The 16,235-nt window shown below is 43.1% G+C and overlaps 1 protein-coding gene across 3 annotated transcripts in view; it reads left to right on the top strand.

Moving 5' to 3' along the window:
- KCNT2 (potassium sodium-activated channel subfamily T member 2) overlaps positions 1–16,235 on the top strand; it is a 1,050,204-nt gene that overhangs the window by 998,722 nt on the left and 35,247 nt on the right. The window contains exon 24 of one of the 3 annotated variants that reach the window (XM_030206382.1): positions 10,203–10,223. The exons of the other annotated variants lie outside the window; for them this stretch is intronic. Coding sequence (XP_030062242.1) covers positions 10,203–10,223 — 21 coding nt within the window. The remainder of the gene's footprint in view (positions 1–10,202; positions 10,224–16,235) is intronic. 3 annotated transcript variants of the gene reach the window in all.

Below are 16,235 nucleotides of genomic sequence, written 5' to 3'. Positions count from 1 at the left end.
GAGTCATGGAATCGGAGGTAGGGTATTATTATGGATTAAGAACTGGTTGAAAGATAGGAAGCAGAGAGTAGGATTGCGTGGCCAGTATTCTCAGTGGAGGAGGGTAGTTAGTGGGGTCCCGCAGGGGTCTGTGCTGGGTCCGTTGCTTTTTAATGTATTTATAAATGACCTAGAGATGGGAATAACTAATGAGGTAATTAAATTCGCCGATGACACAAAATTATTCAGGGTCGTCAAGTCGCAGGAGGAATGTGAACGATTACAGGAGGACCTTGCGAGACTGGGAGAATGGGCGTGCAAGTGGCAGATGAAGTTCAATGTTGACAAGTGCAAAGTGATGCATGTGGGTAAGAGGAACCCGAATTATAGCTACGTCTTGCAAGGTTCCGCGTTAGGAGTTACGGATCAAGAAAGGGATCTGGGTGTCGTCGTCGATGATACGCTGAAACCTTCTGCTCAGTGTGCTGCTGCGGCTAGGAAAGCGAATAGAATGTTGGGTGTTATTAGGAAGGGTATGGAGTCCAGGTGTGCGGATGTTATAATGCCGTTGTATCGCTCCATGGTGCGACCGCACCTGGAGTATTGTGTTCAGTACTGGTCTCCGTATCTCAAAAAAGATATAGCAGAATTGGAAAAGGTACAGCGAAGGGCGACGAAAATGATAGTGGGGATGGGACGACTTTCCTATGAAGAGAGGCTGAGAAGGCTAGGGCTTTTCAGCTTGGAGAAGAGACGGCTGAGGGGAGATATGATAGAAGTGTATAAAATAATGAGTGGAATGGATCGGGTGGATGTGAAGCGACTGTTCACGCTATCCAAAAATACTAGGACTAGAGGGCATGAGTTGAAGCTACAGTGTGGTAAATTTAAAACGAATCGGAGAAAATTTTTCTTCACCCAACGTGTAATTAGACTCTGGAATTCGTTGCCGGAGAACGTGGTACGGGCGGTTAGCTTGACAGAGTTTAAAAAGGGGTTAGATAGATTCCTAAAGGACAAGTCCATAGACCGCTATTAAATGGACTTGGAAAAATTCCGCATTTTTAGGTATAACTTGTCTGGAATGTTTTTACGTTTGGGGAGCGTGCCAGGTGCCCTTGACCTGGATTGGCCACTGTCGGTGACAGGATGCTGGGCTAGATGGACCTTTGGTCTTTCCCAGTATGGCACTACTTATGTACTTATGTACTTATGTACTTATGACAGCACTGAGAAGGAACAGGGTGCTTGGACGGCACAGCCTGTAGTAATATAAGCAAGAAGGGCTGTGTACTCGGAGGGAGATGTTTATCAATGATGTTTACCAATGATTGTTTATGTGAAGGTTTACGGTAAATAAATTTTTGCGGACCTGGCTGCGGCCTAAATAAATCCACATTCGTTAAAGAAATTGGCTTCTGGTGTGGTGTTTGGATAGAAGGGGGTGACTGAGTGAATGCCGAATGCCCGTGTTGTAGAATTTCAACCAGCCTAACGTAAGAACATAAGCATTGCCATACTGGGACAGACTGAAGGTCCATGAAGCCCAGTACCCTGTTTCCAACAGTGGCCAATCAAGGTCACAAGTACCTGGCGAGATCCCAGAAGAGTAAAACAGATTATATGCTGCTTATCCTAGAAATAAGCAGTGGATTTTGACAACTCCATCCTAATAATGGCTTATGGACTTTTCTTTTAGGGAATTATCTAAACTTGTTTAAAACCCTGCTAGGCAAACTGCTTTTACTACATTCTCTGGCAACGAATTCCAGAGTTTAATTATTAAGTAAAGAAATATTTTCTCTGGTTTGTTTTAAATTTACTGTTTAGTAGCTTTATTGTGTGCCCCCTAGTTCTACATAAGCACAAATCAGCCTTTTATCCATAGTATTGTATTGTATTAAGACATTGCTATTCTACTTGTACCCTGAAAGTGTAAATCAGATTACAAAATAAAAAGAAGACCCCTGTGGAGGAGTGGCCTAATGGTTAGGGTGGTGGACTTTGGTCCTGAGGAACTGAGTTCAATTCCCACTTCATCCACAGGCAACTCCTTGTGTCTCTGGGCAAGTCACTTAACTCTCCATTGCCCCAGATACAAATAAGTACCTGTATGCAATATGTAAGCTGCATTGAGTCTGCCATGAGTGGGAAAGCATGGGGTAGAAATGTAACAAACAAACAAATGGGTTGCTGAACATCAACATGTATCTATTTAAATTAACATGAATTAAAATCACTGAAATGAAAACAAATATGTTTTAAGTGCTTTAAGGAAAAGAATATAAGGGAAAGGGGACTTGATATACCACCTTTCTGTGGTATTTTGCAACTGCATTCAAAGCAGTTTACATATATACAGGTACTTATTTTTGTACCTGGGGCAATGGAGGGTTAAGTGACTTGCCCACAGTCACAAGGAGCTGCAGTGGGAATCAAATCCAGTTCCCTAGGATCAAAGTCCACTGCACTAACCACTAGGCTACTCTTCCACTAGGCATAATTAAATAAATCTCAACAGGTATACTGTTCCATATTTTTGCTCCCTGATATTTAAATGAGTGCTCCCATATTGTTTTTAACATCACCTTCTTCACAGATGGAAAAATGAGAGTTAAATTTTTAAAACGTCTCAAATAATTTCTATTAGTTGGAAACAAAGGGAGTTCACCAATCATTTCAGAATTCAAGCCATATAAACTTTTATACACTAAGCATGCAATTTTATACTGAATTCAAAGCTCCAGTTTTAACCAATTTAGATTATTTCATTAAATTTTCCCATATTAAAAATCAGTCATGCTGATTTGTTTTGTAACAATTGAAGTCACTTCAATAACTGTATATTTAAAGAACAATATAAAGAATTATAATAATCCAAAAAGGCAGCAAAACTGCTTGAGCAACTATTCTGAATGCTAAAGAGCTCCATGCTAGTGGAATCCCTTACTGCTTAATCCTAAAATAAACAGCATATTGTAATATTACTTTACCAACTCAAAAGATTAATTCTGTTTAAATAATGATGCTTGGGTATTTCATCTGAATGTTTTGTAAACAGAAACTTAATTCTGCCTCTTAACATTATTTAAGTGCACTTACAGTCTATTTTTTATGTATTAAAGTCTGTAAAAAATAGAGAGAGTGGATGCATGGTACAGTAGAGAGAGTTTGATGGGAAAGAGAAAGGGGGTCAGGGATACCAGTATTGGGCAGAGAATGGAGGAGAGGGGGTGAAATTGAGTTGAGAGGATGAGAGGTGTTACGCCGGGGCTGCTAGGCTCTCATTGTTCTTTTGTTTGCAAGGCACTAGCGTACCAAGGGTAGGGCAGTGGGGGCAGTCCACCCTGGGTACAGGCAGCAAGGGGGTGTGTGGAGCAGGCACGTGGCTGTCGGCTCTGCTGGTCCCCTGTCCTGGAACAGAAAGTAACATTAAAGGGGGCAGGGGACCAGCAGGGCCAACAGCCGTGCCTGCTCTGCACAACCCCTTGCTTGCAAGAAAGGTCTGGTGATGTGCTTCGGAGGGGGGGATGACATGCTTGGAGGGATGATGCGCTTCATGGGGTGATGCGCTGGGGGGCACAGCGGTGACCCACCCTGGGTGGCGAGCAGGCTAGGAACACCACTTCATCAATGCCAAGCAAAATAATGGAAACTATTTTAAAGAATAAAATTACATGTAGTTTGTCTATTATTATTATTATTTATTGCATTTGTATCCCACCTTATCCCACCTATTTGCAGGCTCAAAGTGGCTTACATAGTTTTGTTATACACAGTTAATCCTGGATGTCACGTACAATTATTGTTGTGCAGAGATTAATTAGGGGAAGAAGGAAGGAATTTAGTAGGATTGTTAAACGATGGATTTTCTTAGACGATGGGTTTTCTGAGATGGGTTAGTACAGTTCTGGGTTTTCATTGTAGGCTTTGTTGAAGAAACACGTCTTTGTTGAATGCAATACGTTCCTTAAGTGGGAGCCAGTGAAGTTTTTCTCTTAAGGGTTTTGCACTTTCATATTTGGTTTTTCCAAATATGAGTCTGGCCGCAGTATTTTGGGCAGTCTGGAGCTTCTTGATGTTTTGCTCTTTACAGCCTGCATACAGTGCATTACAGTAGTTGAGATGACTTATCACCATTGACTGTACCAGGGTGCGGAATATGTATCTCGGGAAGAAAGGTTTAACTCTTTTTAGTTTCCACATGGAGTAGAACATCTTTTTCGTCGTGTTTTTCACGTGAGCATCGAGAGTGAGGTTTCGATCTAAGGTTACTCCTAGAATTTTCAGGTTTTGCGAGATAGGCAGAGAGCAGTATGATGTTGTTATGGTAGGGAAGCTTTTTGTGTTATGTTGTGAGGTGAGAACAAGACATTGTGTTTTCTCTGCATTTAGTTTCAGTTGGAATGCATCTGCCCAGGAGTGCATTATTTGGAGGCTTTGGTTAATCTCGTTGGTAATTTTATTTAGATCGTGTCTAAATGGAATAGAGATCGTGACGTCATCTGCATATATGTAAGGGTTGAGGTTTTCGGTTGCTAGAAGTTTGGCCAAAGGTATCATCATCAGGTTGAATAAGGTTGGTGAGAGGGGGGATCCTTGGGGTACTGTCCATTGGGGTGATCTGTCCACTTTTGTTATTAGTTGGTATGATCTTGTGGTCAGGAATCCTTTGAACCATTTGAGAACTGTGCCTCCTATTTCGAAGTATTCTAGTATATGTAATAGTATCTCATGGTCAACCATGTCGAAGGCACTAGACATGTCGAATTGTAGGAGGAGTATGTTGTTGCCCCTTGCAATTTCTTGTTTAAACGAGTTCATTGCACATAGACAAACATGGTTTAATGGAATAGAGTCAGCATGGATTTAACCAATATAAGTCTTGCCTCACCAATTTAATTCATTCTTTCAAGGCGTGAATAAATATGTTGATAAAGGTGAGTTGGTTGAGGTAATATATCTAGATTTTCAGAAGGCTTTTGACAAAGTTCCTCCTGAGAGACTCCTGAGAACATTTTTTAAAAGTCATGGGTTAAGAGACAATTTTCTGTTGTGGATTAGGAATTGGTTATTGAACAGAAAACAGAGGGTAGGATTAAATTACCATTTTTCTCAATGGAGGAGGATAAATAGTGGAGTGCGACAGGGATCTGTACTGGGACTGTTGCTATTTAACATATTTATAAATGATCTGGAAATCGGAACAAGTGAGGTGATTAAATTTGCAGATGACACAAAACTATTCAAAGTTGTTAAACCACAAGCAGACTGTGAAAAATTGCAGGAAGACCTTAGGAACTTGGAAGACTAGACATCCAGATAGCAGATGAAATTTAATGTGGACAAATGCAAAGTGATGCACATTGAGAAGAATAATCCGAATCGTGATGCTAGGGTCCACCTTGGGAGTCAGCACCCACGAAAAGATGTAGGTGTCATTGTAGACAATATGCTGAAATCTTCTGCTTACTGTGTGGCGGCGGACAAAAAAAAGCAAACAGGATGCTAGGAATTATTAGGAAAGGGATAGTAAATAAGACCAAGAATACTATAATGCCTCTGTATTGCTCCATGGTGCAACCTCACCTTGAGTATTACGTTCAATTCTAGATGCTGTATCTCAAAAAAGATATACTGCAATTAGAAAAGATTCAAAGAAGAGTGACCAAAACGATAAAGGGGGTGGGACTCCTCTCATATGAAGCAAGGCTAAAGAGGTTAGTGCCTTCAGCTTGGAAAGAGACGGATGAAGGGGGACATGATTGAGGTCTACATAATACTGAGTGGTGTTGAATGAGTACAAGTGAATTGATTTTTACTCTTTCAAAAAGGGGACACTCAATGAAGTTACATGGAAATACTTTAAAACAATTAGGAGGACATATTTTTACTCACCTGATAGTTATACTCTGGAATTCATTGTTGGAGAATGTGGTAACAGTGGTTAGCATGTCTGGGTTTACAAAAGGTTTGGGTCAAGTTCCTGGAGAAAAAAGTTCATAGTCTGCTATTGAGATAGACATGGAGAAACCACTGCTTACCCTAGGATTGCTACTATTTGGGTTTCTTTCAGGTACTTGTGACCAGGATTGGCCACTGTTGGAAACATGATACTGGGCTAGATGGACCATTGGTCTGAAAGGATTTGGCAAGTGGATGGAAATGTTCATCTGGTTCTCATTTTCTTCAAGAAGATGATTTCTGTAATCCTAAATGTGGCAGGAGATGAATGTAAAAAACAGCTGAAAGAACACTTTTGTCATTGTTAAGATGAGAAGGAGGATGAAAGTGCATCATTGCTTAGGGAACAGATGTTGTTTTTCTCTGTCTTTTGCAACAGATTATATGACAGGATATTGGATGGTTTTTGACAAGATGGAAATTTGATGGAATAAACAAGCTTTATCAGTTATGAGGTGATCAGGCATAAAATGATAACAAATGATAGAGTCTGTTATGGACAGCCAGTCCATCTGTCACTCTGTTCTTCTGTACACATATGTTTGGACATATGCAAGGACCCAGGGATTTGGTGGCTGGAAGGCCAGAACCCACCACCTAAACATGTGCAGGAGCTAGCATTAGAGGCAGAAGTGGCAGCAAGGTGGCAGGGAGGTCATGCCTTGACACCTGAAATGTGGAAGAGGTAACCACTATGATCAAGTGATAATATGTTTGGCAGGGGAAGAGGAGAGCGCAAGTGAAAAAGGGGTAAGAGAAGATCTTTCACAAAATGCGTACAGGTGGTTCTAACATAATACCTTCCCCTTGCATCAGTGGCGTTCCTAGCCTGTTCGCCGCTGCCCCCCCCCCCCCGGCACGTCACCCCCCCCCCCCCCGAAGCACATGACCAGATGTATAGATCAGTAGGACCTAAAGCAGTCCAAAACAAATAAAGTGAGAAACAACACAGCTTATACCTAATTGTTCAATCACCCTTAGGTTTCACTTTTGGGCTTAAAAAGCAATACCATGTGCATGTAATGTCTGGATAAATCAATTAAACCATCAAAGTTTTAAGCAAATGCCACAATGTTAGCAATAATAGTACTTGTTAGCAATAATAAAACATTAATGTAATATTCACATAGTAGGCAGTGAACAGATTTATTTTCCACTGAAAATAATTAAGGGCCTCTTTTATCAAACAGTGCTATCTGTCTCTGGTGTAGTAATGACAACAATGCCCATTCATTTTGAATGGGCTTTATTGGCATTGCCATGCAGGAACCATTAAGGCAGCTTGATAAAAGAGGCCCTAGCTTTGTATGAACTTTGTGGCTAATAGTGTGCTGCTTACATTTACATCCAAACAGACTTTAAGTAGAAATAAATATATACAACAGAACTGGTAAATTTAGACTGACTATGGACTTCTGCATGAAGGTAGCACTTCCTTCATTATTCAATACTTCTTTTTTAAATAGTAGTAATAAAAAATATCAAGTGCATTTTAAGCCAAGTAGCAATGCCAATGAAGCCCATTCAAAGTGAATGGGCTTTGTCGGCATTACCACACCAGGGACTGCTAGTATGGTTTGAAAAAAGAGGCCCTAAGGTTTAAAACAACCTTCGTAGTTAAAAATAAAAACTGTGAATGTTGAGCATTTGATTCTCAGAACATGATGTCTGTTGCGGATGCATGCTATGGTGTCCCTATAACCTGCTATGGTGTCCCTATAACTAGCCCCTTGAAATATATACTGATTATGATTTAGAACAAATTACTACTCTAACCGATGAAAGGTTATTCCGTTGTGATACTTCCTCTATGTACATCTGTATGCTGTACAAGCCAGCATGTTTCTAACTATAGTTGAGATAAAATAACAATGAACGACAACATGAATACAGCAGCTGATAGATTATTTTCTTCTGACCAATATGGTGGCTGCTTGGGGGAGACGGGTTCAGCCTTTTGATGTCATTCAGGCTCCTGTCTTATTAAACTTCTTTGAGAGTCCTGAGGAGCTAGCCTGTCCCTCACTATTGAAATTGTGATAGTGAAACAGTACCATCCACTGGTAGGACTGTAGGCAGAGGATTCCCGCTCAGCTTAGATGGAACAGTGCTTAGAGGATCTTTTTACTAATAATGCACATTAAGAGGCATATTCAAGAAGTGGCAGTTAGGTATGAAAATATGGGTGCTAAGTGCCAATTCTATAACAGCAAGTGTTCGTGAAATGGTCATTAGTCCAAAAGAGCATTAGTCGTGCACATACCAAACTTTAGGCATGAGCACTTATGCCATGTCATAAACTGGTGCAAATGGCTGCGAGTAAAGTAGGCAGTTGCAGACATAAGTGATAATATTCTATACCTTATGTGCACGATTGCAAGGCACACCCCTAATCTGCCTGTTTGCATGCCCCCTTTGTAGTTGTGTGTTATAGAATTTAGGTGCTGAGGAGGGAATTCAATAAATAGCACCAAAATTCAGCACTGAAAAAATTGAGCGCTAAGGGCTGGATTCTATATATGGCACCTGATAAATCTACATGTTAAGAACAATACACTTAGGTGTATTCTCTAAAGTATGCCTAAATTTTATAGAATAAGGTTAAATTTCCACGCGATATATAGAATACGCCAAGCACCTCTACACATTTTTTGCAGTGGGTGTATTGTGTAATAATGCACATAATTTTATAAACGCCCACAACCCACCCATAACCACACCACCTTTTCAACTATGTGACTTGGAATTTATGCGCACCACATTACAGAATACAATTAGTGAATTGTGTGTGTAAATCGTAATGCCAATTCATGTTGATAATTGCTTGTAGCATCCAATTAACAGCCCTGATTAACTAGTTAACCAATTAAGTTATGCATATTGTTGTAGAATACACTTGAATTTCTGTGCGTAAATTAAGATGCGATGTATAGAATTTGGGAGTAAGTGCTATTTTATAAAGGGAGTGTGCCCTTTATAGAATAACATTTGGCGTGGATAGCAGTAGAATAGTGCACAGCCAGTTGAGTTCGCAAATTCTGATAAATGACAATTAACTGCAAAAATTACAATTATATTTATATTCCACAATTACCTCCTGGTTCAGTGAGGATTACAGTAAGAGCAACCAGTCCATTTGAACTGGGAAGTTCTAAAAAAAAAAAAAAAACAGCTAATTACAAGACACATAGTCCATGATACTCTGAATTTAGTTACACAAATAGGGCTGGATTCTATATATGTCCCAGGCTCGTTGATCAATTAAGTTATGCGCACAACTTGGACACGTGCCTAAATTCTGCACACAATTTTGAGCGTCATATATAGAATCCAGGGGTAAATTTATAGAATAGAGCCTGTACAAATTACTGCCAATTAACCCCAGTTAACACCACTTAAATGCTGTTATTGGTACTTAAGGTCAATTGGCACCTAATTTACTAAGCCAAGTAAGGGCCTATTCGCACCCAATGCGTGCCAATTCCGAGTTACCTCCTGGCTACTGCGTGTGCCGGGCAGTAAAATACATTTGACGTGCATAGACCCTTACCGCCCAGTTAATGCATGAGACCTTACTGCTAAGTTAATGCTTGCAGTAAGGTCTCAGACCCAAAATGGATGCGTGTCAATTTTAATTTTGCTGCACGTCCATTTTTGGTCAAAATTTTAAAAAAAAAGACATTTTTACAGGTGCACTGAAAAATGGATCTGCGCATGTGTCCAAAACACATGCTTGCACTACCGTAGGCCATTTTTCAGTGCACCTTAGTAAAAGGACCCCTGAATTAGGCATGCAACTAGCACTATTTTATAACTTGCATGCCCAAATTTGCACGTTAGTTGGAAATTTGGGCATGCAACTTTCTAGAATCCGGCCTTAATGGTATTAGAGCACACTAATACAATAGTGCACTTTAGTAAATCTAGTCCACTGATTTCCTTTTTAACTTATTTTTATTTTTTTTTAAATGCCATACCCCAAACAACTAATATTACCTGAATTATAGCAATTTCTATTTTTTGCAACAGCAAATATTTCCTGTTTGATGAGATTCATGCTTTATAATGATAAATGTATATCTACTGACAAATAATGTTCCATAGATTTCTGTAGAGTCCAATTTGTGCCAGACACTGAAAGGGAGAAGCAGGTTTCAATCTGAAGTTTGTGGCTGCTGGTCCTTGTTTGTACCTGTCTGTTCACTATGGTTTAAACTGTATTTTTTGTTTGTTTTTCTTTATTCTTTCCTGTGTGTCAGTCTCGAGAAATAGCATCACAAGTAAGTATTTGTTTTTGTCTCTCTTTTTCTCCCTATGGTTGCCCCCACATCTTCCTTTGAATTATTGTAAAGTTTTGCCCTCAGCTAGAGTTAGAATCAGCCAACATAAATGTGAGCATTGGTGTTCACCTTGTCTGTCACTTGGTAAACAAATATGTTTAGTTGCTTTTAAGTATGTTACTACTATACTATTGGTATGCAATCCAGGTCTTGTATTAATGTAAGGGGGTAATTCATCACTGGATTTGCACAACAGAACCCCTGCACAATATTTATTTCTTCCTAGTCTTCTCCCTTTATTGTAGTGGCGTAGCCACAGGGGGGTCCTTAGAGTCCTGGGACCCCCCACCTTAGACTTGGGCCCCCTCCAGAACTGCAGCACCCGTTTGCCTTTGCTAGCAGGGATGCTGAGGCCCACAAGCCAAGTAAATACAGTGCTGCCTCTCCTGAAGCTGCTTTCTTTCTGATCTGACCATGTGCTGGAACTTCTCTTGCATGTTCAGAGCATGAGCCAGAAATCCCAGGACATGCTCAGAGGAGGAAGTAAATAGTGTGAGGAGGAGGGGAGCATCAGCACTGTATTTACTTGGCTGGTGGGGCCTCAGCATCCCAAACAGCAAAGGTATGGTTAGCACATGTGTGCGGAGGGTTGGGAAAGAGAATAATATGTTGCACCGGTCAGGGAGGCTGGCAGGTGATAGGTGAGCAGGTAGTCAGGCTGGGAGGCAGTTAGGTAGTTGTGCAGGCTTGAAGGCAGGCGGGGAGGCAGTTAGGAAGTTGTGCAGGCTTGAAGGCAGGCGGCAGGCGGGAAGACAGGTAGTTGAGGAGGCTAGATGGCAGGCAGGTGGTTGATGGATTGATAATAGGCAAGTTGATGGTCTGGCAAGCAGGCAGGTTGGTTGCTGATCAGCGAGCAAGTTGATGGACTGACAGTATGCAGGTTGGTTGCTGGTAGGCAGGCAGGCATGCAGGTAGATGGACTCGAATAAGCTGGATCAGACGGATTGGAGCAGGCTGGAGCAGGTGGACTGGAACAAGCTGGAGCAGACGGATTGGATCAGGCTGGAGCAGATGAGCAGGAACAAGCTGAAGTGGGCTGGAACAAGCTGGAATGGGCTGGAACAAGCTGGAGCATTAGAGCAGGAACGAGCTGGCACAAGGGCTGGAACAAGCTGGAACAAGTTGGTACAGGCGGATTTGAACAAGCAGGTGCAGATGGACGGGAGCAAGTAGGAACAGACGGACTTAAACAAGTGGAACGGATGGACTGGAACAAGCTGGAACGGATGGACTGGAACAGGCTGGAGTAGGCTAGGACAGATGGGCTGGAATGGACTGGAACAGGCTGGAACAGACTAGGCCAGAAGGGCTGGAATAAGCTGGATCAGATGGACTGGAGCAAGTTGGAGCAGAAGACAGTGGCGCTGCAGGACTGGAACACGCTGGGACAAGCAGGTGCAGATGGACTGGAGCAAGTAGGAACAGATGGACTTGGACGAGTAGGTGCAGGTGGACTGTAGCAAGTAGGAACAGACAGACTAAGTAAGCTGGAACGGATGGACTGGAGCAAGTTGGAGCGGATGGACTGGAACAGGCTCAGACAGATGGGCTGAGAAAGCTGGAACAGCTGGACTGGAAAGCTGGAACAGATGGACTGGAGCAAGTTGGAGCAGAAGACAGCGGCGCAGCAGGACTGGAACACGCTGGAGCAGATGGACTGGAACAAGTTGGAGCAGAAGGCAGGAGCCCCGATCCGAGCGGAGTTGCAGGGCCGGAGTAAGCTGGAACAGACGGATTGGGACAAGCAGAGGCAGGAGAGAGCAGAGCAGCGGACTGGACCAAGCCGGATCGGAGCAGGCTGAAGGGCCAGAGCAAGCTAGGACAAAGGGCCAGAGCAAGCTAGGACAGAGGGCAGGTTACAGACAGGCAGGACCAGAGCCAGCGAGGGCCACGGGGCATGAACATGAGGGCCTAGGACACCTGGCTCCCCAAGCTCCCACGTCAGAAGGATCAACATCAGGGCCAGCTGCCCAGGTCTCCTGGCTCTCAGATGGGCTAGGGAGAACGGCTGCCACGTGGACGCGTGGTCCTGGCCGCCCTCCGCCAACTCACCACCCTACCTTGAACTCCCACGCTGCGCCGGTCACCTGGCAGCGGAACGAGAAGGCTGCCACGTGGACTCGCGGTCCTGGGCCGCACAGCCTCGATCCGACCTCCCGCCCGCTCATCCGCCGACACAGCCCACGCCGATCCGTACAGCAACACGAGGCAGTAGGAGGTGCTGACTCCATGAGCGATTCCCTTGTCCAGTGTCCTCCTGGGGTTCACGCCGCGATCGCGAGACACTGGGAAACTGACCCTTCGATCGATTCTCAGCGGAGCTCCTCGCAGTGCTTCCTCTCAGTCGGACAGATTTTGCTATCTGTTATGGTCTGAAAACATTCATCACGTAACACTGCCCATGTCACGCCCACGAATCACCCCCTCTGGGATCATTTTCTTGTAAATGACCAGTGGTCATGGGCATTTTTTTCCCTTTGTTTGTTTATATGCTTTAGACATAAAAAAATGTCTATCTGCCTGTTATGCCATTTTTTAATGTTTTTCTGTTTTGAAAATGAGCCCCAAAATCTATATATATAAAACTCACCCTCAACGTTCTATTTGCACTGACGTCACTGAAGCCAGGTTCTTAAGTTCGAAGCTCTGAAGCCACAGAAAATCACTGTCTATGGGCCCCGCCCTCGCGTCAAACGTTATGACGTTGAGGGCGGAGCACATTCTCAGCTCCAACGTTGTTCTGCACTGTACCTGTGTTCCGCCCTCGCATCAAAACGCGATGACGTCGAGGGCGGAGCACACGGGGGGCATGCCAAAAGGGCCAGGGTCACACATTCGCATGGAGGCTGCAGGGGGGCCGGCGACACACGGAGACACAAAGGGACGGAGGGGAGCCTTGCTAGCGCCCGTTTCATTGCGATTTGAAACGGGCCTTCCTTACTAGTATATTATAAAAATACTAATCTGTAAAGAAATTATCACCATAAGTAAGCCACCAATGTGTCAAATATAAAATGCATATTGTAAAAATATTTCAGCCTACTAACATCTATATTGTATGTTCAATTTTTACACACAATTGTTTGAAGTATCAGATATTCACTGTAGGTTATATACATTGAGTTTAGTGCACTAGGTGGTATTTGGTTATTGACAACATGGGAATGTTGGGTTTCACAATTGTCCACAGTTTCTTTATTATCACTAGATTTTCACATTAATACACTTCAACACAAGAAAAAAAGCACCAAGGGCCTCTAGAATTGGGATAGCACATGGGCCGTGTTTCAGCAACTATGTCTGCATCAGGGGGCTGTCAAAAGCAATACAAACAAATATATAAACAATTAATAACACTCAAAATTATCTAAGTCTAGCTAGAAGGTCTTATTACTCAAAATTGGTAGGAATCTGAATAAATCGTTTGGCTTGTTACAAGAAAATCTACAGCTTCCTAAATCATCCAGCTTAGCTCAGCCTTCTGCTGAGGATTTAGCCAGTTACTTTGCTTCAAAATTAGATACTATTTACCATTCCTTTATGCTGTCTTTGGACTTTGAAGATAAAGTTGAAGGGAATCTAGATAAAGCTATTCTTGATAATATTCCAACTGACAGATTATGGACTTTATTTGAACCTATTTCACAGTCCTCTTTAAACCCTCTAGTAAATAGGCTGCCTCAGTGGTGTGCTGGTAAATGTTTAACAACAGGCTCTCTCCCCGGTCCACCTCTGCGCCCCCCCCCCCCCCCCCCCCCACACACACACACACAAATTGCAGAGCTGGCTATAGCCGGGGAATGAGCCGGGGGGGGGGGGGGGGCAATGCATTACTCCAGGAAAAAAAATTAAAATGATCCCAGGTTCCAATCTAATTCATGTTTAAAGTGGGATAAAATGCCATAAATAAGTAAATAAATATAAACTTTTAATGTTGAGCACCTGATTCTCAAAGTGGACATATTCCAAACACTATAATGAAAATAAAATGATTTTTTTTTCTACCTTTGTTGTCTGGTTACTTTGTTTTTCTGATCATGCTGGCCCAGTATCCAATTCTGCTGCTATCTGTCCTCTTAACTCCGTTTCCAGGGCTTCCTTTCCATTTATTTCTTTACTTTCCGCCTTTCTTCTTCATTTCTTGCCCTACATCTGTAAGTAAAAGCTGGGTCCTCCACAGACTTGACTGTCCAATGGATCCAGCTTCTGCCTATTTTCTTCATCCATGTGCAGTTTTTCTCCTCTCTTCCTTTTCCCTCATCTCATCTCCTTCTTCACTCTTCCCTCCCCTCCATCCATGTCCAGCATTTCTTCTCTCTCCCTTCCCTTTCCTCCATCCATGTCCAGCAACCCTCCTCTCCCCTGCCCTCCCCTCCATCCACCCATGTTAACCATCTCCTTCCAGCCTCCCCCCCCAGCAGCCCATGTCAACCATCTCCCTTCTAGCCCCTCCCCTACTCAATGCCAGACATTTCCTGCCTTCTTCCAGCCCCCCCCCCGATTCCCGATCCCCCGCTCTGCAGGTCGTCCATCATCTCCTGTCTGCCTTCAGCTCCACGATAGCCCTCGTTTCCTTCCAGCCACCGCGCCCTGCCTTTAAATATTGTATTTTTCCTCGAGTCGCAGCGCTGGCATTGAAAGCAGCTGGCTCGGCTCGGCTCCAGCCTTCCCTCGCATGGTTCCGCCCTCTTCTGATGTATTTCCTGTTTCCGCGAGGGCGGAACCATGTGAGGGAAAGCTGGAGCCGAGCTGAGCCTGCTGCTTTCAATGCCAGCACTGTGACTCAAGGAAAAATGCAATATTTAAAGGCAGGGCGGTGGCAGGAAGGAAACGAGGGCTATCTGGGAGCTGACGGCAGACAGGAGATGATGGACAACCTGCTGAGTGGGGGAGCCTGCAGCTTGCAGGGTGGGGGAGGAGAGGCAAGCCGGCTCGCAACAACCGGCTCACAAGATGCCAATAAATTTAACAACCGGCTCTTGCGAGCCGGTGCGAGCCGGCTCCAGCACACCGCTGGGCTGCCTACATCTGGTTGTCTGCTGGATGTAATTCCATCTTACTTATTAAGGGATCTGTCCATTGAGCTATTAAAATGGTTGTGTCTGTTTGTAAATTCTGCACTGAATTTTGGCTGTTTCCCTTTAGATTTAGGACATGTGTACTGACACCCACATTAAAACAGGTAAACGGTGACTCATCTTCAGTTTCCAATTTTAGACTGTTGCATTCCTTTTCTTGCTAAGTTGGTCAAATTTTTTATAGGAGCCCATCCAACTAGCTATATTAAAAGGTTTAATCTTTTGCATAGTTCCCAGCATGGTTTTTGACTTTTTCATAGCACTGAGACCCTGCTGCTGTTTTTGACTTCTGAGGTTAGAAAAAATTTGTGTGAAGGTGGAGAGAAGGCATTGTTACAATTTGACATCTTGGCCACCTTTGATACTGTCCACCATGACAGTTCTACTAAATATGTTATCTGAATTTGGCTTCAGCGGTTCAGTATTAAATTGGTTTGAACCATTACTGAGGAATAGACTATGTAGTTTTGAAGGATGGCAGGTTTTCTTCTCCATGGGTGTCCCCTTGTAGTGTTCCCTAGGGCTCCCCCATAGCTCTACTTTTGTACAATTTGTACAGGAGCTGTCTTGGACATATCAAGTTATACCTGGGTGAGCTCTTACTGTCTTACACTGACAATATTTTTTTCTTAATCCCTGTAGGTCATGGAATAGAATCTGTTACTTTTTTGATAGTTGTATAAACAGAATGTTAAGGTTAAACTTAAGCTGAATGCAGACAAGACCAAGATATTATAGTTTTCACTAGATTTGGCTAACATTCCTCAGAAGATTTTGTATGAAGACAGGTCTCAATTTAATGTAGAGTGCACTTCCAAAGTCTTGAGAGTGGTTCTGGATTCAGCATTAAACATGGAATCACATATTAATGGTT

This window comes from Microcaecilia unicolor, chromosome 6 (genome assembly GCF_901765095.1).
Source record: "Microcaecilia unicolor chromosome 6, aMicUni1.1, whole genome shotgun sequence".
Taxonomy (NCBI): domain Eukaryota; kingdom Metazoa; phylum Chordata; class Amphibia; order Gymnophiona; family Siphonopidae; genus Microcaecilia; species Microcaecilia unicolor.
Note: the sequence above shows the minus strand (reverse complement) of the source record. Positions and strands in the feature narration are given on the sequence as shown.